Genomic DNA, 27,663 nt, shown 5'->3' with positions numbered 1-27,663 from the left:
CCCCAAGTGAAGTAAAGTATTCAACTAGGTGGTCTAGAACCGTGTTGGCAAACCTACAGCACTCATGCTGGAGGGGGCTGCTTTCCTACCCCTCTGCACGCCTGATATCATTTCTCTCATCACCAGCCCCTCTGCCCAACAGCCCAATGGGAGCACTTCCTCCCTCCCCTGTCTGGAGTAAGGAGGGGTTCACATGTAGCATGAGGATTGCAGTTTGGGTACTCAGTCTCTAAAAGGTTCACCATCACTGGTCTAGAAGGTTTCATAAGAAACACAAGAGAGAAGACTTTTTAAAGAGCCCATTAGATGTGAACTAGAAAGGTAATGGATGGCAATTATAAACTGTATTTTAAACAATGCAGTCCTGGCTTAGATTTCCTGATCAACTCTTCCATTTGAACAATCTCAGACACTCAGAAGAGTACACACGCACACACACACTCACACACACACGCACACACGTGCACGCGCACCTCTTCTCATTCATTGAACAGTATACAAAATACCGCAAATTTACAAATACAATGCAATCTTTTTGTTGGCAATTTACAATGGGTCATTCTGGCCAAGCCTTCAATATTAGTCAAAATATATACAAAAGCAACAGTGCAAAATTATAATAAAAATATAAAATTTACAAATATACAACCCTGAACTGAAAAAGTGCAAGGAAAAAAAAGGAAGAGACAAAATTTATCAATGAAAAGAAAGAGGGGCAAGTGGAAGAGAGGGAGGCATTCAGTGGAGGGAAAAAACCCTAAAAAACAACTTCATAAAATGGCAAAGAACTACCGAGACAAAAGTGGCCTAGCTGGAGTTCACTGGATAGTGCGTGGCACATTATGGCATATTGTAGGATGAATGGTGGCAGATCTCCCTCCAGGAGCTCCTGTAAATGAGTGGTTAAGTGTCTGGGGTTAGGCTAGTTTTAGCTCAAGCTAACCCCACACTTGTTTACTAGTCATCTCTGAGGCAAGTTAATGGCTTAAGAGAAGAGCACAGATGTGCTTGGAAGAGGCAAAGTTTGGATTATGAGAGGGTGGGCATCAGAACAAGTTATCTACCAAGAACTCCAAGGCAGAAGAAGTAAACACTTTCACTCCTGAGATAAAGGGAGTAGGGAAGGGATGGGGCGCAGCACCTGACCCAGGAGTAGCACCTGTTTCTATCTGAAAACCACCGTGCCTTAGTTCAGTCCCCAAGTCTTCACATAACCCCATTCCTCATCTTCACTCCTTTAGCCAAAAGACTGTGGTGAAGGGAAGCATCCAGATCCCACCAGAGAAATATCGCAGCCTTACATCCAGAGAATCACCCCATCTTGTTTCCTGTTTCTCTTCTCCTTCACACGTAAGGGAAATTACCAACAGAAGCCATCATTCAAAGACCCCATCAGAAGCTTGACTGTCCTGCCTCCAAGATGAATAAATATATAAAACAAAACTCCAAGTGGACAGTCAGCTTAGCCCAGACATCACCCCCAAAGCCCATTCATCTGGGGATGGGTGGAGAAGTGGCTTTTTGGGTCTTTTGTTTTCCTTTCTCTTCTTTCTTTAGGTAGGAGGATATCAGTCAGGTCCCTTGGGAAATAGCAGCAGTGGCTGCCCTGGGAGGTGAGCAGTTGATAAAGGAACTGGGAAAGAAAAGGCATTTTCCTCCCATAAATAAGCAGCAACTTTTGGTAAAAGGCACTTCTTGTGGCAACCATTCATGCAATATCATCTTCCAGGCTCACTATCTGTCTCTGTAAATGCAAAAGGGAGAGGAGGTTAGGAATAGCCTTATTGTTTCTTCCACCCAGTTGTCAAAATATCCACCCTGAAGCCTTCCCGTATCAGAACACAAATGATCCATAATGTGGCAGCATAGGAGAGGAATAAGTCACAAAAAATCTGCCGCAGCTCACTTTGCAACCTTGGACAAATTATTTCCTTTGAAGGGAAGGAATGCAAGGAAAGAAACATGCATTTACTCAGCACATATTATGTACTAGGCACTATGCTAAGCACATTATCGAATCATCTCATTTGATATTCACAAAATCTCTTAATTTATTATTATTCCCATTTTACAGTTGGGGAAACTGAAGCAGATAGAGGTTAAGTGACTTGCTCAGAGTCACACAGCTAGTTAGTATGTGAGGCTCAATTTGAACTCAGACCTTCCAGAGTTCAGGTGCAGACATTTATCCAGTGTACCACCTAGCAGCTTTCTCAAACTGGCATTGAACATATACAAAAATATTTACAAAAATTGTTTCTATAGTACCAAAAAAATAGAAACTAAGGATCTGCCCATCAAGTGGGGGAAAGACCAAATAAATTACAGCATATAAATGTAATGGGATACTATTAGTCCATAAGAGATAAGAAGACAGTTTCAGAGAAATCTGTTAAGATTTGTATGAATTGATGCAGAACAAAGCGAACAGAACCCAAACAATTTAAACAATAAATCTGTAAAGATAAACAACTTTGAATGACCTAAGAACTGGTCAGCTCAATGACCAACCGTGATCACATGGCATCCACTTCTAGATAAAGAGGCAATAACAGACTCATGGCGCAGAATTAAACAAACACTTTTGGACAAAACCAATGTGGAAATGTTTTTGCCTGACTGCATACTTGTTACAAGAGTTTTGTTTTTCATCTTTTTTTTTTTTAATGAGAGTAGAGTATTTGGTAGAAACACCAATTTTTGTTCATTATAAAAATAAGATATAATAAAAAATTGTAAGGAGTTAGACAAGATGATCTCTCTGGATCCCTCCAGTTTTTAAAGTCCTTGAATTAACCTTGGATGCTGCCACAGAGAAGGCAAAGTCTATGTACCATAGAAGGTCATTTATCACAGGACCCGGCATATATAGGTCATTCAATGAATATTTGTCAGAGGAGTGACTGAATGAGCAAGTACGTGTCTTACCGAGGGATACGTGTAGCCATCTTGACTCCTACAGATGTGAACTTCATCCTCTGTTGTCTTTTGATAAACGGGATTATCAAAGTTTATGCTGTTGATGTTCTTGAGCCTCCAGTTCTTCCATACCAGGAATGCTCCAAAGGCAATCAAAATGAGCAGAACTGGAGAAAGAGAAGGAGGAACATAAGCTGCTTGAGGGCAGGAACTATTTTTCATTTTGTCTTTGTCTCCCCAAGCCCTAGCACAACTCCCAGTATTTAGTAAATGCTTGATAGTATAATACAGGATTATGGTGAATATCCTTTGATATAGGAAGGGATGTCTACTAGTCATATGCCCCAAAGAAGTTAAAGACAGAGGGAGGGACAGGTAGGTAACTCAGTGGATAGAAAGCCAGGTCTGGAGTCCTGGGTTCAAATTTGGCCTTAGACACTTCTTAATTGAGTGACCCTGGGCAAGTCACTTAGCCCCAATTGCCTACCCCTTCCTTCTTTTCTATCTTGGACTGGATACTTAGTATTGATTCTATGACAGAAGGTAAAGGCATTAAAAAAAAAAAAAGACGGGGAAAGGTCTCATATATAGAAAGATATTATGGCAGCATTTTTTTAAGTATCTAAAAACTAGAAGGAAAGTGAGCATACACCAATTGGGAAATGCCTGAACATATTGTGGTAAAATATGGAAGTAAAATTACCATCAGAAATTATGAATAGGAAGAAATCTGAAAATTTTGCTAAGATAGAATATGAACCTTTTGCTAAGATAGAATAAGATAGAATACATAGCAAAGATGCCCAAAAGAACCAGATCAGTTTACATGCTGATAATGTAACCAAAAAGAGATTCGGAAAGACTTTGAACTCTGATCAATACTGGGACCAATCAAAACTTCAGAGGAGTCTCCCAGTATATCTACTGCCTTTTGGTAAAGAGATACAGAGTAAGCGTAGCCAATGTACTAATCTGTTTTGTTTGGGGGTGCTAACTAGTTACCAGGGAGGGTTCTACAGTAGGGAAGGGAGTCAGGGTTTCAGAGATGAAGTGAAGGCATATTACTTCTCTGCTCAAAAATCAACATTGGCTTCCTGCCTCCCCAGTAACGCCTGAACCCCTTCTTCACAACTTGGCACCACCTTAATCTCATATTCTTCTTCTTTATGCTTCACCCAAACCAGGCTATTCAGTGCCCCTCAGATATTCCATGTACTTTCCTACCTGCATGTGCCTTTGCTTAAGTAAACTGCCTCCCAATCCCCATTTCCTCCCCAAACCTAACTTGGTATGCATTAAATAAAAATGTGTTGATGCACTGATGAAATTCTGGCTTTGCGTGATGGGATTGGAAAAAGGGTTAAAGAACATGTTCTGAGAAGAAGGCATCTGTCCCTGCAGGCATCGGCATCTTACCTATTGGTAAAACGATGGATAAAGCGGTGGGTCCATTATGGTGCTCTTGACTCTCTTGTATGCCCACTTGATTCAGTACTGCTGAGGAGGAAAAAGAGAAGTAAGCCACCTTCCAAAGGAGGAAGATTAAAGAAACATTAACAATGAATTATCAGTTTATGAAGATTAGAACTTGGACTAGACTCTTGTGCTGCTTTTAGAAATTCAACTGAATTTGCGCTCTTCAACTGGAAAAAAAGTTGCCTTTTTGATCCTCCACTAACGCCATCATACTGCATTACCTTATTGGGGGAAAGTGGCCAATCTATTGAGACAGCATGGCATAGCAGATGGAGAGTCAGGAAGACCCAAGTTCGAATCTCACCTCTGATATTTACTTGCTAGATGAACCTGGGCAAGTTTGTTCAATGGCAATCAATCAATAAACACTGACTAAACACCTACTATGTGCCACACACTGGGTCCCATGCAACTTCCTAGGATTTATCAATTGTCCATAATATTCTTTAACATTATAGAGGAAAGCGGGTCATTCGGGATGTTTGGACTAGGGGATCTCTCTGTCACCTCTACAATTTCCTTCCTCTTTCAGGTTCTAGATACCTCCCTTATTTTGGGGAAATTCTACATACAGAAAGGAACCCTAAGCGAGGAGATCGCATTCATTTTCAACTGTTCCAGTGATCTAAGGGAAGACTAGCTCAATTTAAAATCATCTAGGTGCTCTTGGTCCTATTAGACACCTTGAAATTTACCTTTTTGGGACATTGTAACCATTTCTGCCGTCGTGAGGTCAGGAGTGCCATACTTGATGGTTGGCTTTCGTGTAATGGTTGTTATTAAGCCAGAAAGAGTAGTCATTTTAGGCTCCTTTGTTGCAATGGGCTTGGAAGACGTAACAGGTACGATTGCTTCTAGAGAAATAAAAATGTCCTGAGTACCAATCAAATTTGATTAACAGTTGAAAATTGTTATTTCATATAATTGGAAGAATAATTTTGTAAATAAAATTTTTTTTAAAGATTCTATTAACAGAACTCTGTGAATATAATACCAACACAGAGCTTCCTTGAAATTCCATGCAGTGGGCAGCTAGATGGCTCAATGGATAAAGAGTCAGGCCTAGAGGCAGGAGGTCCTGGATTCAAATCTAGTCTTGGAAGCTGTGTGACCCTGGGCAAGTCACTTAACCCCCACTGCCTACCTCTTACAACTCTTCTGCCTTGGAAACAATACACAGTATTGATTCCAAGATGGAAGGTAAGGGTTTAAACAAGAAATTCTATGCAGATCCTGGGCTCATTAAACGCCAAGGGCTATGGTCTACTGCAACAACACTGTAACTAGAACTTGAGCAGACAGGGGAGACCAAAATATCAAAGGGGTCTGGAATCTCGGGGCTTGTTGTTAAGATAAGGGGAAACCATGCCTCCAGGTTAGTTGTCTGCCCAGTGAAAACGCAGCCTGGGTAGGCGTAAAAGTTCCCTTGCAAGGCTGATGATCCAGGATTCCTAGAGTTGCTTACCTTTGGTACACCTTCTCATATCTGCAGCGAGGTGCATGCCATCAGGACAGGCACAGGTGAATTTGGGGGAGTGAGAGTTGATTTGTGGGGCTGGAAGGCACAGATACTGGCAGCCACCATTGGAGAGAGAAGTCTTCTCACACCAGTTCACCCCTGAAAGGCCAGGAAATACAGGGGTGAGCATTCACTCTGATACAACCGGCATTCATTCCTCGCTCTTTACACATCTAATAGGCACCAGAAGCATGAAGACAAAAACCAAAGCAGTCTCTTATTCTACTTGAAAGAAATCTGTCTAGCACCGTGAATGAATGAAAATGCAAAGACAACTCAATTCCAAAGGAGAACGAGATGAATCAAGGAACAGAGAGAAAGAAATGAAGAGTTTCAAGATGCCATGAATTGCCCATAAAAGTCAGTTATAGTACCTGTAGGCTGGGTGAGGTTGTGATAGAGGACAATGTCCTCAGGAGACAACAGATCTTCTGCCACCAAAATGATATCAGATCCTGTGAGGCGATTTGCACTGAAAATGGCTTCATTTATAATGTCTGTCCAGAAGACCTTATCCTAAGGGATCATTGAAGAACAACAGATCCTATTAACAACTGTGTTTTCTCCAATACACACGAAGCCCCTACGAAGCCCAAGTCTCTCTGCTCCTCCGGCAGACACAGACACACATATACACATGCGTGCCTACACAGCAAGCCCCTCACCCCCACAGGACAGCTTCCTTTTGTTCAAGGCGGAGGAGACCCTTAAGCTTCATGCCATGGATGGTAAAAGCCAAGAGACATTAAGACTAACAAGAGAAATCCTAAGGCCTGGCCTTCTCTTCTCTCTGATCTCTTATAATTAAAAATGACATCTGAGCAAGGTTATAGAACCAAAGGATTATAGACCCAGAGTTAAGGGATGCTGGAGGCCATCTAGTCTAACCACACCCCCATTTTAGAGATGAGGAAACTGAGGCCCAGAAGATTATATCCCTTGCCCTAAGCCATGCAGGTGGTAGTAATAATAATAACACTAACATTATCTATAATTTTGTACATATTATCTCATTTGACCCTCATGATGACTCCATAACATAGATGCTATTATTATCTTCATTTTACAATCAGGGAAACCAAGGTTGAAAGAAGTTAAGTGACTTGGCCAGAGTAATACAGTCAATGTGTTTAAGAAAGAATTCGAAACTCAGATTGTCATGACCACCAAGTCCAGGGTTCTATTCAGATCGGATCAAGAATTCAAATCTAGGTCCTTTGACCACAGAGCTAATGTTCTTTCCACTGAATAGTTCATTTCCCTCTGATTTGAGGGGATTGCCCAGAAAAGGAAGGAAAAAGTGATATAGTCTGCAAATAATTTACATGGAAAAAGTAATTATATATGTGCTATGAGATAGAGGTTGGGGGAAGAGGAAAAGAAACTTATTTGAAACTCTAGTGGAAGGGGGCAGCTAAGTGGTTCAGTAGATAAAGAGACAGGAGGTCCTGGGTTCAAATCTTGACCTCAAACACATCCCAGCTGTGTGTCCGTGGGCAAGTCACTTAACCCCCATTGCCTAGCCCTTGCCACTCTTCTGCCTTGGAACCAATACTTAGTATTGATTCTAAGAAAAAGGTAAGGGTTTTAATACATTTTTTTAAACACCACCCCCCTTGCCAAATCACTGCAATAAAGCTTATTCCTTTTCATAATTAAGTATTCAAAGCAAACCTCTGAAAAGATATTTGTATGCAGAACAAGTCCCTCCTTCCCTGTATCATTTACCTAAATTGCCCCAAATCCTCACCTCAAAAATTGCCAGGGAAAATGGGTGTGCAAGTTTGTTTTTATCCTCTAACACTATCCTCCTGTTTCCACCATTGACATCCACACTGGAGATGGAGTGAAGCTTGGAGTCAACCCAGTAGAGACGATCACTGGAAAGATCTATAAACAAGACAGGGATAAAGTGAGGGCAGCATATAGACAACTTGAGCCCCCCAGCCCTTTAAACACTGGACTGCATGGCAGTTAGCTGCTTTCTCTCTCTCATCTCCAGCTTTAGGACACCCAAGAAATGTGTCATTTCTTTGGTGTGGGTATTGAGTTCCCTGCCACCAATTCAGGCTCTCCCTGCCTCAGGGGATCATCTTTATGAATGGTCAAAAATATACAATGCCTTGGTGGCTGGCCTTCTGGGAAGCAGCGGTGGACATAGTTTTTAAGAACCCAGGGTTACTTTCATGTCTCAATTGGGCATCAGGAGAGGATATTAATGGAGGTTATGAGGTTACTCCTATGTTAAAAATATCCCCACGGACACCTGAGCCAGAAGACGCCAAAGAGTGGAGTCAGATGCCTTGGCATTTTGTTCATTTTTAGAAAAAAATGTAACATCTAAATTTCAGTGGAATTTTTTTGCAGCTTAGATATTATGTTACGAAGTGGGAAAGGGTTTTTTTTGTTTTGTTTTATTTCTTAGGTTTAGCTGTCTTCCCTTAGCAGCAGAAAGGTGGAGAAATATGAACATGCCATGGTTCCCTCATTGTTAGATTTGGTCACTGAATTGACTGGTTTTGCCTCAATGTCTTTCTTCATTAAAAGACAGAAGGGGATTGCTTTTTCTGACCAATGTACATTTCCTCACACAGCACAACATACCAAGAGTGATTCCATTGGGCCATTGTATCTCTTCTGTCACCAGGGGGAAGCTGTCAACTCCATTCAGACCACCTTTCCCAATCTTAGCAGGGGTTCCCCAGTCTGTCCAATACATGAAGCTGACAAGGGAAGGGAGAAAAGGGAAGACATGAATATTAAATATTGACAGAAAATTAGGCATCTCAAAATTGAAAGGGAGCTCTGGATCCTCTAGTCTAACCTATAGCTGAATAAGAATCTCTTCTACCATACACCCAACAAGCTTCGCTTAGGGACCCCCAAAGAGGAGAAATTAACTCTCTCTGGCAGTAGACCATTCCACTTTTGGAAAGTATTAAGTCATAGATCATAGTTACATCATAGATCTCAGAGCTGGAAGGTAATTTAACATTCAGAGAGGAACTTAACTCTCAACCAATGTATAAATTTCTCTATAAAAATTAAGAAGTTTTCCCTCAGAATTAGCCTAAATCTATCTCCTTTTTTGAAAAACTAAAATATTTCTTCAATTAATTAAAACAAGATCAAGCACAACAAAACTACAGAGAGAATACAGTAGAAAAATTGTTGGATTTGGAGTGAGACAATTTGTGTTTGAATCTAACCCAGAACAATTCTTCCTTTCTCAGTGAGTTCGGTTTCTAGAAAACATTTTCCCTCTATATTCCAACTCTTACTTTCATACTAGGGAATTTCAGCATATGTGCTATTCCCTCAAATATCCAAACTTCTCAGTTCCTTCAACTCTAAGACAGAAGGGCAAGGATTAGGCAAATGGTGTTATATGACTTGCCCAGGATCACACAACTAGAAAGTGTCTGAGAGCAGATTTAAATCTATTTCTTTGTGACAAAAAGACCCCACAGTTCTCCCAGGTTTGCCTTCTGGAGGCAAACAGAACAATTCCTCTATCTTTCCTGTGTTAGCTCTTCAAATATTTGAAGACAGCTATCATGCCTACCAAGCTTTATCTGCGCCAGGGTAAATCTAGCCCTAGTTCCTTCAACAGATTCTCCTATGGCAAGAGCTAAAATCTGGGCCCTATCCAATAGGAATAAATGGCCTGATATCTACCTCCACTGCCTAAATCTACAACTCATTAATGATTCTAAAAACTAGTACCTGAGATGCAGGAGGTGGGATATTGTTAATAATTCGACTGTTCTTAGATCTTTCAGTTATTCCTGCTGCACCAAATTCTAGAATCTCATAGCTGGAAGGTACTTTCGAGGTAGTATAGAGCAAAGGCATCATCCTGCACTTCCAGGGGTTAAAATTTCCACCTCCCACCATGGACCATTCCGTTTTTGAAAACTCTTCCTTATAGTAAACTGAAATCTTGCCTGACCCTCAATGATCTTAGTAGACTTAAAGTGCTCTACAGAACAAGCTTACACCTTCCTTCCACAATAGCCCTGCAAGTATTTGGCGAGAACAATTCTGTCTCCAGGCTATTCATCCCTACTTCCTATGATATTGGAAATTTGGGAGTCCTTGAACTAATTTTGAAGTCCCTGATCTAAACTTCCTGTGGACATTTAGATCTCTTTCAAACTACATTTCCCATGATTCCTCTTGTGGCCAGGAAGTGTAATTATGTAACCAGGAGTATAAAGGCTGAAGACAGCATTGGTACTTCCTCTCTTTTCGGTGATTTGGAGCAGAGTGGGGATGGGAGGAAGAGGTAACAGGGCCCGCATATTTTGAACTAACTCAACAGGCATGTGGCTTCATTTTTCTAAGTGGCTTTCAATAAGCCCTTTGAAACCATGATGTTTTTAATTTTATCACTCTATATTAATTTTATTTCTTACATTCCTTTAGCACTTCCCAATATGACATGAAATTTAGATACCCTGAAGGTATCCTTCTAGTCTTCCTCTTCTCCGTATGCCCTAATTAGGTCAACATTATTGAAAGGTGGGGCTAGGAATCAATCCAATTTTCCAGATGTGGTCTGACCCAGCACTGAGTACACTGGGACCATTATTAGCCATGCTTGGCCATCTCCACACCTTGCCACAACCACTGCAGCCATCAATCTCACCTCCTTCCCACAGGAACCTTGAACTTTGACCCTTGAAACCACCTGGCTTCTAAAATTTGAACTTTCGTCAGATCTTGCCTTGAACCATCTCTAAAATACATTGCCATGCCCCCTCTCTCCTCCTTCCTAGCTCACTTTTAGGAATAGATTGGAAGCTCCTAGAGACCATGACTGTTTTGTTTGCTTCTGTTTTTATCCTCAACAATAAGCAAATGTCTTGTTGGTAGTAAAATCCCAGGAAGTGTTCTATCTATGACCAGAACACTATCCTTATGTTAGGGCATTCCAAAATCCCCTCAAGTTTCGTTGGGGGAGGTGGGCTTAAATAATCGCATCAAACTATTATTTCATACTGAGCTTGGGGCCAACTAAAAACCTCAAGGATTTTTCATATGAATAGCTATGAAACCAGATCTCCTCCATCCTATATCTGAACAGATGTTTTTTCAAACTAAAAGACTGTATGACCCCCTAATAACTGGTTGACTCTCTTACAAAATATAGCAGGAGCAAAGGCAGTCTAGTAGGGAGCCTAGCTCTGCTACATATTGCCTCTATGGCTTTGAGCCAAGAACTAAATTTTTCTGGGTTTCACCTTCCTTGTCTATAAAATGGAGGAGTAATCTAGATTCTCTTAACGATTCCTTCTACTTTTAAATCCTCTGATCCTAAAAATGAATCCCCACAAGGGACAGTCAACTTCCTGTGTGCTGGCTGGCTGGGTTTTCATGGTGTCATGTCCCAAGGAAAGACACTGATCCTTCTTAGATGACAATCCCACAACCTGCTTGGTAAACGGCTAGCTTATTTTCTAGGGACAATGTTCACTCTCTTATGGGAAAAACAGGGAAAGTTAACTTAAATATTTTAGTCAGCCCTGCTGCTAAGTCTCCTAAATAATAATTTAGTAATCTACCTTACAACAACTCTCAGGAAAATTTCTTTCTTTCTTTCTTTCTTTCTTTTTTTAAACCCTTACCTTCCGTCTTGGAGTCAATACTGTATATTGGCTCCAAAGCAGAAGAGTGGTAAGAGTAGGCAATGGGGGTCAAGTGACTTGCCCAGGGTCACACAGCTAGGAAGTGGCTGAGGTCAGATTTGAACCTAGGACCACTCGTCTCTAGGTTTGGCTCTCAATCCACTGAGCTACCCAGCTGTCCCCAAAAATTTCAGTAACTATGAATTTCTATCTTCTTTCCTTTTCTCCAATACCCCCACAGTGTATTAGGTCACATTTAGAAATACATACCCATGAACTGGATCTACCACGATGGCCCGGGGTTTAGCACCTTCCTGCTTGAAAAGTGTCTTCCTCTTGGAGCCCTTAGTATTGGCCACAGAAATGGTGCCAAGGACAGAATCTGTCCAGTAGAGATTCCCATGGATCCAGTCAACTGCGATGCCATCTGGAGCCTGGATATCTCCACTGATCACAGTATCATGAGTGGAGAAACTATGGGCACTGTCAATTTCAGAGCTAGAGAGAAACAGATAAGGAATCAAAGGAATTAGGTGGAGGTGCTAGTTCCTTCTTTACTCCCAAGGTGGCTAATGAGGAAATCTGGAAGGTCAGGAAGTTACTAAACCCATGTAGCTGTTGAATTAAAATTAAAAACCATAAAACCCAATCCTCTTTTACCTATAGATCTTCTTCTGTGACAGATCAGACCAATAGATCTTATTACTGGCCACTTCCATGTCCAAGGCTACTACATTTTTCAGATTTGGAATGAGACTGATGTATTCACTTCGGTCCAAAGTCATCTTCCTCACTTCGTGGCGGTTGGTGAAAAAGAGATAGGCAATGGTGCCTAGGACATAAAAGGAAGTGGTTTAGTTTGAGAATTGGGTTCCCTGAAGTCCCAAAAATCCTGGTTCAAAAATCCTACATGATAACCATGTTAAAAATGAATATTAATAAACGATTAAAAAAATCTTACATGAAAATAAAGATGCTTTCTATCTCTGTCTACTATCTATGAGCAATGACTATTTCTGAGCATGAGTAAAACTCATCAGAGGAAAACAGACAACAAAACTCATCAGAGCTTAGTATTTTGATCTAGAATCAAGAAGAAATGCAGAGAACGGATAGAAACTTAAGGCAGTGGTTCTCAACCTCTTTCATACTTAATATAAATCTTATTTAGAAAAGGAAGGGCACTTCAGAGGTTACCTAGTACAAAACCCCTTCAAAATATAGATGAAGAATCTGAGACCTAGCTGCATCCAAGACCTCATAGTATATACCACAGATCCAATCCAGTGTCTTTATCCAATATATCATTCATTTCTCAATTATCTCTCCTACTTCATCCTTCCAACCCAAAAAAGGGCAGTAGCATTTCCCCACAATCAGAAGCAATGAAGCCTTTTCCATTCTTTTCTTGGCTAAGTTCCCAGAGAAAAAAGATGGTCTTGACAAATGGCCAGTGACTAACTAGAAAAATTTTCTAGTTCTTATATGTAAACATCAACTTGGGTAAATAACCCGCTACTTAATCTTATGAGGCAATATTGTGTAACATGTGAAGATGGGATTAACTCTCCCCTCACCTACTTTTAAATTTAAATAGGTGTATACACCCTACTTAACTCATAAGTGGGGGAGGTCTCCAACCCACATGCTAAAGTGGGTGACAACTCAGAAATAACTGACTGCCCCCTGGGCAGTCCTAAGCAAAGTTATAAACTGCAATTGGTCCCTGTAAAGTGGAGAAAGGAACAGGAAGTGATGAAAAGAAGGGTCTTTAAAAGTGGCTGTAACTTCCTGTGCCTCCAGGCTCTGGAGGCTGGTGAAGGATCATCTTCTTCAGCATGGACCTAGGACTCTAGCATTTGGTAAGACTGCTCTGGGATCTTCTCCTCTTGGATTTTGGATTGGTGAGTGGTAAAAGCTAACCTTCCTTTCCTGACTTCTGGAGAGATTAACACCAGATAGGCCTCCCTTTTGGAGGAGGCCACATGGGTGAACTCCTGGCTTAACTTACCTCTGGATCCTCTGGCTGGGCCTTCTGGAGCCCTGCCGGAGTAGAGTCAGGCGCCAGAGCAAATATTTAGGGTGATAAGCCAGAATTCTCACTCTGCCCTCTTTCACATTTTTCTACCTTACTCTTTCCCTCTATTTTACAAATAAAAGCTGCTGAAAAGTCATTTTTGACTTGAGTTATAATTTTGGCAACCACATTCTCTCATATTTTAGTCAAACCATTAATTTTTAACCCTTACAAACAAGAGCTTTGGGCAGGAAGTCAAAAGACAAAGAACTTCTAGGCTTTGCTAATAATTACTAGCGGTATAAACTTGGGCAAAACATTTAGACCCTGTGAATCCCTGGTTTCTTCAATTGTACAATAAGAATAATAACTGTATAACTGAATACATGTACAAGGACCAAGTAAGTGAAAGGCACTTTGCAAACTGTAAAACACAATCCAAACAGAAGGAGTTGTTATTAAATGTTGAAACATGCCTTATGAACATGTTTAGTCAAGGTCCTAGCCAGGGGGGCTATTCATTAATTAGCCAACAGATTTTAAGAGCCAGCACTCCTCCCAACCTCAGGACATTTCACTCTGTTGTTATTTAGGGTTTCTATGACAAAGTTCAGGTGATGAAATTCCCTAAATATTGTTTGTTTAATCAGAGCCATTATCAATTTTTCTCAATTTTCCTGTTATTTCCCCCACCCACAACCACCCCAGTCTGCTTCCTCACAAAGATCAAGAAGCCTGGGCTCACCGATGGCCTTGCAGGTCTTAGTGATTGGGTCAGTCTGGTAGCCTTCATAACATTCACACTTGTAACTTCCCGGGAGATTCACGCAAAATTGGCTGCAAGTGTCTGGGTTCTGGCATTCATCGATATCTAGGAATGTAATAATAATGATGATTATAACAATAACAGTAATGGCCAGCATTTATAGAGGGCTCTAATGTGTGAAAAGGATACTATGAATATTATCTTACTTGACCCTCACAATAACCCTGGGAAGTATTATTATTATTATCCCTGCTAGAGAAATGAGGAACCTGAGACAAGAAAATTTTAAGCAAATTTCCCAAAGTCATGTGTGCTAGCAAGATTTGAACTCAGGTCCTCCTGACTCCAGGTCAAGCATTCTATGTACCACCTATCTGGAAGTAGGAGGGAGAGAGCAAGTTCAAATCATAATGTCACTCAAATTCCTGACAAGGTAGAATAATAGTCCATGAGAGGAGAAAGGGGTTCAGAAAATTCCAATCCTTCAGTTTCTATTTGGCACAAAAGTCGAGGACTACTATAATTCCTCCATTGGAGAAGAATAATCCATACTAGGTTCCATTTGACCAAAGATGCCCAGAAATTCTTTAGGAATAATTTCAGTTCTATTAAGTTTTCAATTTGGGATTATATCCTTGAAATATAGGAATGAAAAGTTCATAGCCAGTGATGGAAAAGAGATAAGGATAGAGCCAGAACCTATGATTTCATTCATTCTGACAAAGGTAGAGGTACTCCAACGGTATTCCCAGATGAAGAAACTCCCTCTTTCAAAACAGATGGGCAAATTTCTCTGAAATTTATAGTCTTAGAGAGTTGCCAAGGGCACTGATTTGTTAAGTGGCACAGCCAAAAATGAAAATCTGTTTTGCAGGATTGTAGATGAATAATCTACAGCAAATTGCTTGCCTTCTCAAGAAGGAGAAAGAACAGGAAGGGAGAGGGGGAGAGAATCTGAAAGTTTTAAAAAACAAATGTTAAAAATTGTTTTTACATGTAATTGAGAGAAAAAATAAAAGTCAGTGGGATTCAAGGGAGAGTTTGAACTCAAAGGCTTCCTGGATCTAAGGCTAGTTCTAAACATGAAACCACACTGCTTATCAACAACATTGTGGGGAGAGGAGGGATTTGACCTTCGATTTCCTCATCTAGAAAACTGCTAGCTGAGGGAACTCTCTCTGTACATCCTAAGGAGTTGCCCTGAAAGAGGTTTAGAGCTCCAGGCTTGGAATCAAGAGGTCCTGGATTCAAATCCAGCTTCAGACACTTCCTAGTTGTGTGAGCCTGGACAAATCACTTAACCCCAATTGCATATCCCTTGCCGCTCTTGTGCCTTAGAATCAATACATAATATCAATTTTAAACAGAGCTGAAGGTTTAAAAAATAACTAAACAAAATAAGTTGCCTCACTTTGGAGGTGAAGTTGAGTTGAAGTCCCCTGGCCAGAGGCCCAGAACCGGTATGTGTCGGGCCCTTGTTTGTTCAGCATGAGCCAAGAACAGAGCACAACATCTCCCACATCCTAGTTATTACATATCTCTTAAACACTGGACTTTGGGCAGAGAGGTGGCACAGTGGATAGAGCACCAGGTCAGGAACCTGAGTTCAAATCCGGCTTCAGACATTACTGGGAGTAACTTAGCCTTGTTTGTCTCAGTTTCCTCATCTGTGAGATGACCTAGAGAAGAATATGGCAAACTGCTCCAGTCTCTTTGCCAAGAAAACCCCTTACGAGGTGATAGTCAGACACAACTAAAACAACTGAAAAACAACCATATTGCTTAAGATTACATTAACTGCTGACTTATTTTGAGCTCCTAATTCATTAAAAAAAAAAAACCCAAACCCAAATCTTTTGCAGATCAATTGCTGTTTAACCTTACTTTCCCAACTTGAGAAGTTGTTTGGGGGCTCCGAAGTAAGACTTTACATTTATCTCTATTAAATTTTATTTTATATTAGATTCTGTCCCAGCAAATGTCTCAGCCACATTGAGCTTTGTTGTTCTCATCCTAATGCTAATGTACTGTGCTAGGGGAAGGGACAGGGAGGGTAGGAGGGAATTTGAATGGCAAAATGCAGAAAGCAATTGCCAAAAATTGTTTCTACATGTAACTGAAAAGAAAAATAAAAATTCAATTTTAAAACATCCCAATGCTATTATCTCGTCAATCCAACACCTTCCCAGCTTGTATCATCTTTCAGTGCCAGTAATAATTTGCTAAGTAGGCCATCTAAGTCACAGATAATAAAGCTAAATACCAAAAAGCTCAATCATTCAGTCAATACGTATTTTATTAAGTACCTGCTATGTGGCAGGCACTGTATAAAGCACTTTACAATTATTTCTTATTTTATCTTCACAGCAATTCTGGGAGGTAGGTGCTATTATCATTCCCATTTTACAGGTTAACACTGAGGCATGGGAAGTTTATATGACTTTTCCCAAATCATACAATCCTTAGATCACAAGTTTAGAGCTGGGAGAGATCTTCAAGACTATTTAATCTAATCCTCTTATTTTACAAATTAAGAAACTGAGGTACAGAAGATAAGTAACATGCTTAAATATCATGGACATAAGTAGCAGAGGAAGGAGATTTGAACCCAAGTCTTCTAGCCCTAAATCTAGGTTTCTTTTCACTATCCCACACCATCAAAAAAATTCTTCACGAACCTACCCTCTCAAAGAATATCAAGGAATAGAAAAAACAAATCTCAGAATTTTACCTTCGCATCTTTTCTGGTCAACAAGTCGGAAGCCTTCAGGGCACAGGCATTCATACCCTATTTTGAGGTCGTTGCATATATGAGAGCAGCCGCCTTTGTTGTTCAGACATTCATTGGTTCCTGAGCAAAGGAGAAATTGGCAGAAATTCAGGCCCCAAGACTCTCTGATTGAATGCCCTTGAGATTCTGGATTTTCTGAACTCTTTCTTTTTTTATTTTTATTTTTATTTTTATTTTTTTCATTTTTATTTTTATTTTGAATATTTCCCCCTAGTTACATGTTTCATGTTCTTTCCCTCTCCCCTTAGCCGACGCACAATTCCACTGGGTTTTACATGTATCCTTGATTAAGCCCTAATTCCATATTATTGATAGTTGGACTAGAGTTATCGTTTAGTGTCTACATCCCCAATAATATCCCCATCAGCCCGTGCGTTCAAGCAGTTGTTTATCCTCTGTGTTTCTCCTCCCACAGTTCTTCCTCTGAATGTGGCTAGTTTTCTTTCTCATAAGTCCCTCAGCCTTGCTCTGGATCCTTGCATTGTTGCTAGTACAGAAGTCCATTAAGTCTGAACTCTTTCTTACACTCAAGAGTTTCTAAATTATCTGCTGGCCCCAAGGGAGGTCTGAGTATTAACGGGGGAGGGAATGGTTCCAAGGCAGAGCCTCCACCCCATTTGCAATTGTTTTATACAGGTGGATAGTCGGGTTAAAATAAACATCAAGGACAGTCTATAAGAGGCAAAGAAGTCATAGGATTATCTGGAAGGAAAGCAGACCTATCATGCTCCAGAATCACTATCAAGGTTAAGAATGAGTCCGCTAGAATCATCTGTGACTCCCAATTACATTAACGATGACCCCACCTAAGTGTTGGTCTTTACTTTTCTATCCCCCTCAGAGAGAAGGCAGCCTTAAGCCCTGCAAGCAGATGAGGAGTCAAGCTCCCATTGCCGATCCTTAAAAGCCAAATTCAGGAGTTTCTGTCTTACCGCATTCCTTGATTGGCTCATCAGACCAGTCCCGGCAGTCTCTGGGTCCATTACACACTTTGTCCATAGTGATGCACTCTCCACTGTGGCATTTAAATTTGTTCGGGCCTTCACACAGTGTTACTATAATTAATAAAAAATAGAGAATAGAAAAAAAAGTGAGGGGACCATTAGGTAGAGGACTTGCTGAGACTTTGAGAGTCTTGACATTCACATTTTCTAAAGTCTTCTCAGTAATAAACCCAATCTCAAGGAGTACGGCATAGTTGCTAGAGAACCAGCTTTGGAATCAAAAACACTTGACTTCAGTTCCTGCCTCCGATAATATTGGCTCTATGATCATGGGCAAGACCAAGACTCTTAACCTTTTCGTGCCCCAAGAACTCTCTAAAACCAAGCAGGAGAGCCAATGTCAACCTGACTGGGAGATCCTTAGATGAATGAAAACATTCATAGAAATGAAATAATCAAAAATGCAAAATTCTCTTGCTAAGCACCGATCCTCTCCCTCATTAGTCACAGCGATAATTTAGCTCAGTGATTCCCAAAGTGGGCGCCACCGCCCCCTGGTGGGTGCTGCAGGGATCCAGAGGAGCGGCGATGGCCACGGGTGCATTTACCTTTCCTATTAATTGCTATCAAAATTTAAAAAAATATTAATTTCCAGGGGGCTAAGTAATATTTTTTCTGGAAAGGGGGCGGGAGGCCAAAAAAGTTTGGGAACCACTGATTTAGCTCATGTACGGAACACTCCTTTGGAGCAATAGTGAGTCTGCTGGGCCTCACCATTGACACAGCCGATCTCATCACTCATATCCTTGCAATCATATTCCTTGTTGCATTGCCGGCTCCCGTGGACACATTCCCCATCATTGCACTGAAACTCATCAGGGCGGCAAGTGGCTTTGACTGGGAACACAAAAGAACAAGAGATATTTATTTCTAAATGATTATCCTCAGAATAAAAGTTCCCCCAAAAGAGAATGATTTTTTAAATTTAGGAGTACAGTCTCCAGGGAAAGGAGAGAGATATTTTGATTTTAAAACATCATGCCAACTTCAGATCTCTAAGTTTCCAGTTCAAAAAATGCCAGAATAAGATGCATAGTGCTGAGTTAAAATGAACCACAATAAATTGGGGAAAACAAAACTGGGCAGATGAATCGTTTGCCACTAAAGTAAAGGAAAAGAAGGAATTATTCCCTGACAAGGAAAGAAGGATCCTATTTTTCATGTCAAGTGGGGAGGGCATCTTCCTTGGTTTCCCTGCAGACAAAACTCTAAGAACATTTACAAAGACAGCATTCTGAATGGTGATAGCTTGCACTTGAATGGGAAAAGACATCTAAAATCAAAGACGGCAGAAGCCCCCGAGGAGACTTCTATGGGGGAGAAAAATGGAAGGCCTCAGTGTGGGGGGAAGAAAAGAAGAAAAAGAATATGAAAGAGAAGGGGATGGAGGAGAGCATCCTGACCAATGCCAGGAGGCTGGAGTCTAGAGGAGAGAAAGAGGTGAAAAAGGCCAAGTGAAGTAACAAATCTGAGACTTCTGGAGAGAATGGAGTAGAGTTCTCTTTCTGTGGAAAAGGCTTTTGCTTGTTCTCCAGGGAATGATAATAGTTATGGGGGGTATCAGGTAAGAGATGATCCAGGACAGGACAGAGGAAGAGACAAGTGGTGGTGGTTGGGGATGCCCTGCTCAGAGGGTATTTTTGGTTGAAAGGCTTCTTGTTTGTTTCCTTGGGGCATCTACCTAGAGTAGGACAGAGAACCAAGCACTTCGAAGCTTGTCAAAGCTATGCCTTCTCAAACCACATCTGATGATTCATGTGGACACAAATGATACTGCTAAAAAGAAACTGGGAAACAGCAAAGGATCATGGCATGTTGGCAAGAGACTGATGACCTTGGAAGCACAGATGGTATTTTCTTCACTGCTGCCAGTCAGAAGCAGGAGTGAAAGCAGATATTGGAAGTTAATGTATGTTTAAGAACATGGACACTGAGAAGAGAAGTTGGAATCCTGGACCATGGCTTAAAATACAGGAGTGAAAAATTCTTAGCCAGGGATGGAGCTCACACAGAAGAAAGAGTGGATTTGGAATCCGAGGACCTAGGGTCAAATCTCATTTCTGTCACTGATAGCTTTGTGACCTTGGGCAAGTCATCTAACACTGTAAAAAAAAAGTTGGACTAGATAGATATCTTCTCAGGTTCCTTCATGCTTTAAATTTATGTTCTATAATTAAAACAAGTAATTAAAAGGAGAAAATATCTCACATAGATCCACCAAGCTGGATACCATAGAGCTATAATGTAGACAGAATTGTGGAAGGGACTCCCAGAAATTCAGAGTGAGAAAAAATCCAATAAAGGAGCAGCAGCAAAATCCAGTCTCACATAAATGCACAAAGTATAGAGAATAAGCAATCTTAACACCAGGAGGAAATTTGCTTTCATAGGCATCATTAAGACTTTATCAACTGGGGGCAGCTGGGTGGCTCCGTGGATTGAAAGCCAGGCCTACAGATGAGAGGTCCTAGGTTCAAATCTGACCTCAGACACTTCCCAGCTGTGTGACCCTGGGAAAGTCACTTGACCCCCATTGCCTACCCTTACCACTCTTCTGCTTTGGAGCCAATACACAGTATTGACTCCAAGACAGAAGGTAAGGGTTTAAAAAAAAAAAAAAAAAGACTTTATTAACTAAGATCTTCCTCCAATCTGACTCTGGAAGGGTGTACTATATTTAAAAGGAAAGGCAAAAGAGATGCAAGTAGGGAGGATGACAAGTTACTAGAGGTATTAAGATGTGCTCAGATGAGGAAATTAAAAAACCAGAAGCAGGAAGCCCAGTGAAGAACACCTGGGAGATGATCAACAAAGGGGAAAGAAGAAATGATTATTTTTCTGGAGGATAATACAGTCCACCTGGATAGAATTTTTTTCAAATAGGTGAGGAATTTGGTGATGGGTAAGTCGGTGATCTGGAAATCAGTTGGAATTTTCTTTCTGCCAAAAGTAGAACAGATAACAATAACTTTCTGACTTGCCTTGATGACCATTTCTTCTGTCAAAAGGTGGTGGAAATAAGAAAAGGAACTTCCCATTCCAGGCCTAATTCTCACCAAAAGATGAGGAACCACCTGCTGAGATACATTATAGACTTCAGAATAGTTTTTAATGAGTTCAGAGAAGGAATTTATAAGATTTCATGGACAAAAATTCAAGAGTGTAAAACATTCTAGAAGAGATGGGAAGCTCTTTAAAACGTGTGAAGAGGGGCAGGTAGACTGGGAAACAATCAGATGACTAGGCTGGTTGGATAAATGAATAGTACTTATTGGCTGCATAGACAGAGGGAATGAGGACAGATGGGAGGGTCGGAATTGCTATGTTGAAGAGGATGGATTTTGCTCTATAGCCGTTGAGGAAACACAAATTTGTTAAGCAGAGGAATGACGGTATGGCAAATTGCACCTGAGGAAAAGATGCCGATTGTCTATGAGAAACGAAGTATTTGGGAACATACCACAGCCCTCCTCATCAGACTTGTCCTTGCAGTCATGACCCCCGTCGCACCGCCAACTCATGTGGATGCACTCCCCACTGCCACAGTGGAACTCCAGAGAAGAGCAAGGCCAGGGCTTCTTGACCAAGTCATGTCCCCCACACTTGTCAGGCTGTTCGTCGGAGCCATCTTCACAGTCCTGGTCACCATCGCAGACCCATAGTTTGGGGATACATATAGTATTGTTGCACTGGAATGTTGCTGGATTGCAGGTGGGGTCTGGACAATCTAGCTCATCACTCCCATCATCACAGTCCCGGTCTGCGTCACAGACAAACTCTTGGGAGATGCATTTCCCATCATGGCATCGGAACTGGTCGTGGGAACATGTCTTAAGGGCTAGGAGAGGAGGAAATAAGATTACTTTTTTATATGTAAAAACCATTTTTTTAACCCTCGCTTTCTATCTTAGTATTAACTAAGTCAGAGGGTTAAGGGCTAGGCAAATGCCTAGGTGACTTGCCTAGGGTCACACAGTTAGAAAGTGTCTGAGGCCAGGTACCCCCAACTCCAGACCTGGTTCTTTATCCACTGAGCCACCCAGCTGCCCCATAAAAACAAATTTTAACATTAGTTTTTTTTTTTTCATTTTAAACCCTTAACTTCTGTGCATTGACTTATAGGTGGAAGAGTGGTAAGGGTAGGCAATGGGGGTCAAGTAACTTGCCCAGGGTCACACAGCTGGGAAGTGTCTGAGGCCGGATTTGAACCTAGGACCTCCTGTCTCTAGGCCTGGCTCTCAATCCACTGAGCTACCCAGCTGCCCCCCTTAACATTAGTTTTTTTAAAAATTTGAGTTCCAAATTTTTCCCTCCTCCCTCATTGAGAGGACAAGCCATTTGATATAGGTTGTACTCATGTGGTCAAGTATGTAAAACCTATGTCCATGGGAGTAATCTGGTCACTTTCAAGCACATTGGCCACTCTCAAACTCCTCTTCCCATATAGACCTGAGACTGATCAACTAATGAATTCTCTAATATTAAACCTGAAATCAAATCCTCAGAAGTTTGGTGGAACATAAATGAGCCACTCAGCAACCAGTATTTATTGGGAAGTTACAATGGCTTTAGTATTGGAGAAGGCTTTTGAGGGACAAGTGAATTCGTACAGGGCAATGCCTTATCTTGAGGAGCTTGCACCCTGGGTGGGGAGATGGGATTTATTCACTTGAAACCATTAGGGAATGAGTACAGAAAGATCTAGAAAATAAAGTGGGGAAGCCTTCAATCAGTAAGTATTTTCTATGGATGATAACTAGGTGGCTCAAGTCTGGCTTCCTAGCTGTGTGACCCTGGGCAAGTCACTTAACCTCCATTGCTTAGCCCCTAACCACTCTTCTGTGAAACCAATACACAGTACTGATTCTAAGAGGGAGGTAAGAAAAGGAAAAAAGGAAAGGGGAAGATTAGTGGGGGATGGATAAGAGGCAAAGAAAGGCTTCCTGGAAGGGGAAGAACTTAAGCAAATAGGGCCCTGTGTATAATTCTCCTCAGCAGGGAATGTATGTGTTATAATCTATAACTTAAAAGTTTAAATTCTTTTGAGAGTAATTTCAGGATAAGAAATTTGCCATCTCACCAGAATCCAGACAACGAACCTGTTTGGAGAAGGCACCATGAAGATGCCTGAAGAACCTACACTGGATCATGAAGATCCAAAATGAACTTTGGGGTGCAGTTGCTTGAATTATGGGGAGTTGAATGCATTTGAATGGCCCACCATACCTTCCCCTTGGCTGCTTCCTAGGAAAGAGCGCATCCCAATCAAGCTCTGAGACTTTATACCTCTGTCTACCTAATCACACTTCCTGCCCACCTGTATTACACAAGAGGAATCATAGGAAATGTAGTTTTCAAGTCCCCTAAACGTACATGGGAAGTTTATACCACAGACCCCAATATTAAGTTCAAGGACCCCAAATTTCCAATATCACATTCCCCCCCTTGAAATCCAGAGAAAAGACTAGTCTTCTCACACCTAAAGAATGGGTAGAATTTGGATTTATGAATGGAGAAGAGAAGGGAGGGTGTCTCAGGAAGGAAATGAGTAAGGATGCCATAGAGAAATTGGGGGAGGTAGGGAAATGAAACTAAATGGGACAGCAAACAGTAAATTCCCATATAATCACAGTTGATTTCTTAAGAAACAAACTTTTACTGTATCCCAGAGACCATATTGGCACATTCCTGAAAGCCACATTAGATTTTAATTAACTAACATTTTATGGCTCCAGTTAATGCTAATGAATCCAACAGGTCCCTACAAGAACCCTCTGAATCACCCCTGAAGTGCTCAGCCAGCCCCTCTCCATACTTACGGCAGTCTTGCTCATCTGAGCCATTCTCACAGTCCGTTTGGGAGTCACACTTCCAGGTTAAGGGGATGCACCGATTAATTCGACCACCACAGCTGAACTCTTCTGGCTTGCAGGTCACAGATGCTACAACAAAGATAACAACCTTCTTTCAAACAAACAGCCAAAGAGCATGGGATCAGGAGGAGGGGGCAGAGATCCTGGGCTAGAATGCTGGTTCAGCTACTTCGGAATCCTATGACCTGGGTTCTTCTCCTTTCTCTTGAGTCTCAACTTTCTTATCTGTAAAATGATGGGGTGTGCTAGATGATGCCTAAAGGAGAAATGCTTTCTGGCTTCATGACAGAAAAGCAACATGGTAAGCAATGGTTCCCAAACTTTTTTGGCCTACTGCCCCCTTTCCAGAAAAAATATTACTTAGCCCCCTGGAGATTAATTTTTTAAAAATTTAATACCAATTAATAGGAAAGATAAATGCACCTGTGGCTATCACCACCCTCCTGGTGGTGCAGCACCCACCTGGGGGCGGTAGCACCCACTTTGGGAATCACTGTGGTAGAATATTAAGAGGGACTGACTTAGGGTCAGAAGACCTAAGTTTGGTTTACACCCTAGACTCTGGTGGTGAGAACACAGAAAGTCCCTTCACTTCTCAAAGCTTCAGATTCCTTTTCTGTACAATAATTCTGGCTCGCAAAGCTCTGTAACCCTTAAAGCCCCCAAGAAATGAGAGTCATCATGACAATGATCCCACAAGTCCAACTTACAGCAACCTGCCATGGTTGCTAATTTTATAAGGGGACAGCTGGGTGGCTCAGTGGATTGAGAGCCAGGCCTAGAGACAGGAGGTCCTAGGTTCAAATCTGGTCTCAGATACTTCCTAGCTGTGTGACCCTGGGCAAGTCACTTGACCCCCATTGCCTACCCTTGCCAATCTTCTGCCTTGGAGCCAATACACAGTATTGAATCCAAGACGGAAGGTAAGGGTCTAAAAAAAAAGAACAACATCTTATAAGCTATACAAAACATGATGTCATCAAAAAGACTTGGTACTGCTGTAACTGGTAGCATGGAGTAGATGACTCCCCCTTGGAGTGAGGAAGACTTGAGTCAAGCCCCACCTCAGACACATCCTTAGCTATGGCACTGCCTGAGAAAGACACTTAAGCTCTCAGTGACCCAGACAACACTGTAATACTAAGTACCTCCATCTGTGGAAGGAATTTTCTACCCTGATAGACTCATAAGTTTAGTTTAAAAAAAAAAACAAAAAAAAAACAAGCGACCAAAAAAATTCACAAGTTGTATTTTTAGGATTAAAAAAACACATTTTTGAAAAGAAACACCCAGTTACTATTTCATGAGACAAAATGGTTCCGAGCTATTTTGGGGTGGTAGCACTTAGCTGAACAATTAGTTCACAATTAATGAACAGACTACTCTCCCAACCAGCCAGGTCTATACATGTACCTGTAGCCCACTCACACATTCCCAGGCCCTTACACAGCTCAGTCACTAATGGCCCTCGATTCCCTTGAAACTTTCTTCATCTTGTTTTTTTTCCCATCACGATGAGATCATGCGTTTTAGATTGAGCAAGACCCTTACAATAACCTTTCTTCAAAGAGCTGCTATTATATCCCTGTTTTACCTGGCGTCTAAGACCCTCCAGGGAGTCAGTGAATTTGGAAGAGAAAAAAATTATATCTGTTTTCAGTAACCTTTAACTGAAATTTAGCATTTCCTTGGATTATGGATTTTTTAAAAATTCTGATAAGGAGGGGCAGCTGGGTAGCTCAGTGGAGTGAGAGCCAGGCCTAGAGAGAGGAGGTCCTAGGTTCAAACCCGGCCTCAGCCACTTCCCAGCTGTGTGACCCTGGACAAGTCACTTGACCCCCATTGCCCACCCTTACCACTCTTCCACCCATGAGACAACACACCGAAGTACAAGGGTTAAAAAAAAAAATTCTGATGAGGCTGTCAAAGGCTTCAGACTGCCAAAGAGGTTTATGACACACAAAAAAGGCCTTAGAGGGCAGCTATGTGGCTCAGTGGTTTGAGAGCCAGGTGTAGAGTAGGGAGGTCCTGGGTTCAATTTAGTCTCAGATATTTCCCAGCTGTGTGTTCCTGGGCAAGTCACTTAACCCCCATTGCCTAGACCAGACCATTCTTTTGCATTGGCACAGTATTGATTCTAGAACAGACGGAAAGGGTTTAAAAAAAAAAAAAAAGGCTATGACTCCCTGCTTTAGAAGGTCAAAGGTGACTTACAGCAGGTTTCCATGGTTTCATCAGATCCATCCTTGCACTCAGGACTACCGTCGCAGACCCACTTATAGGAGATGCACTTTCCATCTTGGCACTGGAATTCATTCCTCCCACACGTGTCCACTGAAGCAAAATAAAAACAAGAGGGGAAGGCAAAAAATGAACTAAAAACTTGACAATCGGCCTGTGGCAATTAGTACAGCGAAAAATAAAGGAACTGGAAAGAAAATGGTCAACTCAATACCAGCCATGGTAATACAATCAACAATAATGGTAAGAAACCAGTCACTGAAATCATTGCTAAAAGTACCCCAGGCTGTGTGTGGTTCCATTAGGGTTGGGCTGAAAGCTTAAGGACTATCATTAGGTGGTTGGGCTTCCTTTTCTACTTCCGTTGAAACTAAGAACCAGGTCTGGGCCACCGGCTCCTAGAGCTGAGGGTATTGAGGAGGAACTCCCAACCACAAGGAAATGAAAGAGACTAATAAAGAATTAAAGAGCAAAGTAAAGAAAGGGACATCCACATGTTTTCATTTCAAGTATGAATAAGTAAACTAAGAGTCTCTAGCCTCTGACTATCCATACAGGAAAAATCAAGTGGATGAATCTCTATTGTCCAAACAGCTGGACATAAAGCTCATCCACCACTGCATATATTTCGAACAGACACTATAAATGAGCTGTCCCATCGTGCCTGGCACATGGCACATTCTTAATATGTATGTTATGCTTGCTAACTGACATGACCTAGATTTGAACAAGAAAATGAGTTGAATTGCCTTTGAGAAACTACAAAGTTCTTTTAATTAAGCCAAACTTCCCTCTGAAATGAAGGTCCATATTTTAAAAAATCAGTAAGGGCTTAAGAAACTAAATGAATAAATATTAAAGGCATGTTTAATGCCTTTACCCCTGATTGATTAGCAAGCTGCTAGCATACACACAGAACTTTAAGGTTTGCAAAGCACTTTACAGTCATCATCTCAGTCACAACAATCCTATGAAATAGGGTTGTTCTTATTATTCCCATTTTACAGATGAGGAAAACTGATGCTTGTTTTAGACTCTATCAGACTCAATGCTTCTAGCTCCCTCCCAAGAACTAAGCTTGCTCGTTCTCTCTTCCTTCTTTCCTTTCTTTCTTCCTCCATTACTTTCCATCTTAGTGACAACTTTAAAACTGAAGGGAAAGGACTAGGCAATTAGAATTGAGTGACTTGCCCAGCGTCACACTTCTAGGCAGTATCTGAGGTCACATTTGAACTCAGGTCTTCTAGTCTCCAGGCCAGGTGCTCTAACCACTGTGCCACCTAGCTGCCACTAAGGTTTCCTTTAAAGAGCTTCCCAAGATGGTTTATGTGACAGTGGCCTACAGAATCCACAAATATTTTATTAATTCAATTCAATCTTTTTTGGGTAGTCAATACATCACTGAAATGTCTTTTGAAATGAACTGA

General features: G+C 41.3%; 1 protein-coding gene across 1 annotated transcript in view; it reads right to left on the bottom strand.

Moving 5' to 3' along the window:
• Positions 1-538: 538 nt before the first annotated feature.
• LDLR (low density lipoprotein receptor) overlaps positions 539-27,663 on the bottom strand; it is a 39,512-nt gene continuing 12,387 nt past the window's right edge. Inside the window, 17 exon segments of the mRNA XM_044670188.1 lie at positions 539-1,744; positions 2,929-3,086; positions 4,336-4,416; positions 5,091-5,249; positions 5,861-6,013; positions 6,289-6,430; positions 7,665-7,804; positions 8,519-8,637; positions 11,815-12,042; positions 12,205-12,376; positions 14,307-14,432; positions 17,059-17,178; positions 18,051-18,173; positions 18,837-18,959; positions 21,583-21,960; positions 23,942-24,064; positions 26,210-26,329. Coding sequence (XP_044526123.1) covers positions 1,709-1,744; positions 2,929-3,086; positions 4,336-4,416; positions 5,091-5,249; positions 5,861-6,013; positions 6,289-6,430; positions 7,665-7,804; positions 8,519-8,637; positions 11,815-12,042; positions 12,205-12,376; positions 14,307-14,432; positions 17,059-17,178; positions 18,051-18,173; positions 18,837-18,959; positions 21,583-21,960; positions 23,942-24,064; positions 26,210-26,329 — 2,501 coding nt within the window. The 3' untranslated portion in view covers positions 539-1,708.

Source organism: Gracilinanus agilis, chromosome 1 (genome assembly GCF_016433145.1).
Source record: "Gracilinanus agilis isolate LMUSP501 chromosome 1, AgileGrace, whole genome shotgun sequence".
In the NCBI taxonomy this organism is placed as follows: domain Eukaryota; kingdom Metazoa; phylum Chordata; class Mammalia; order Didelphimorphia; family Didelphidae; genus Gracilinanus; species Gracilinanus agilis.
The sequence above is the reverse complement of the archived record's forward strand: the minus strand, read 5'-3'. Positions and strand labels throughout refer to the sequence as shown.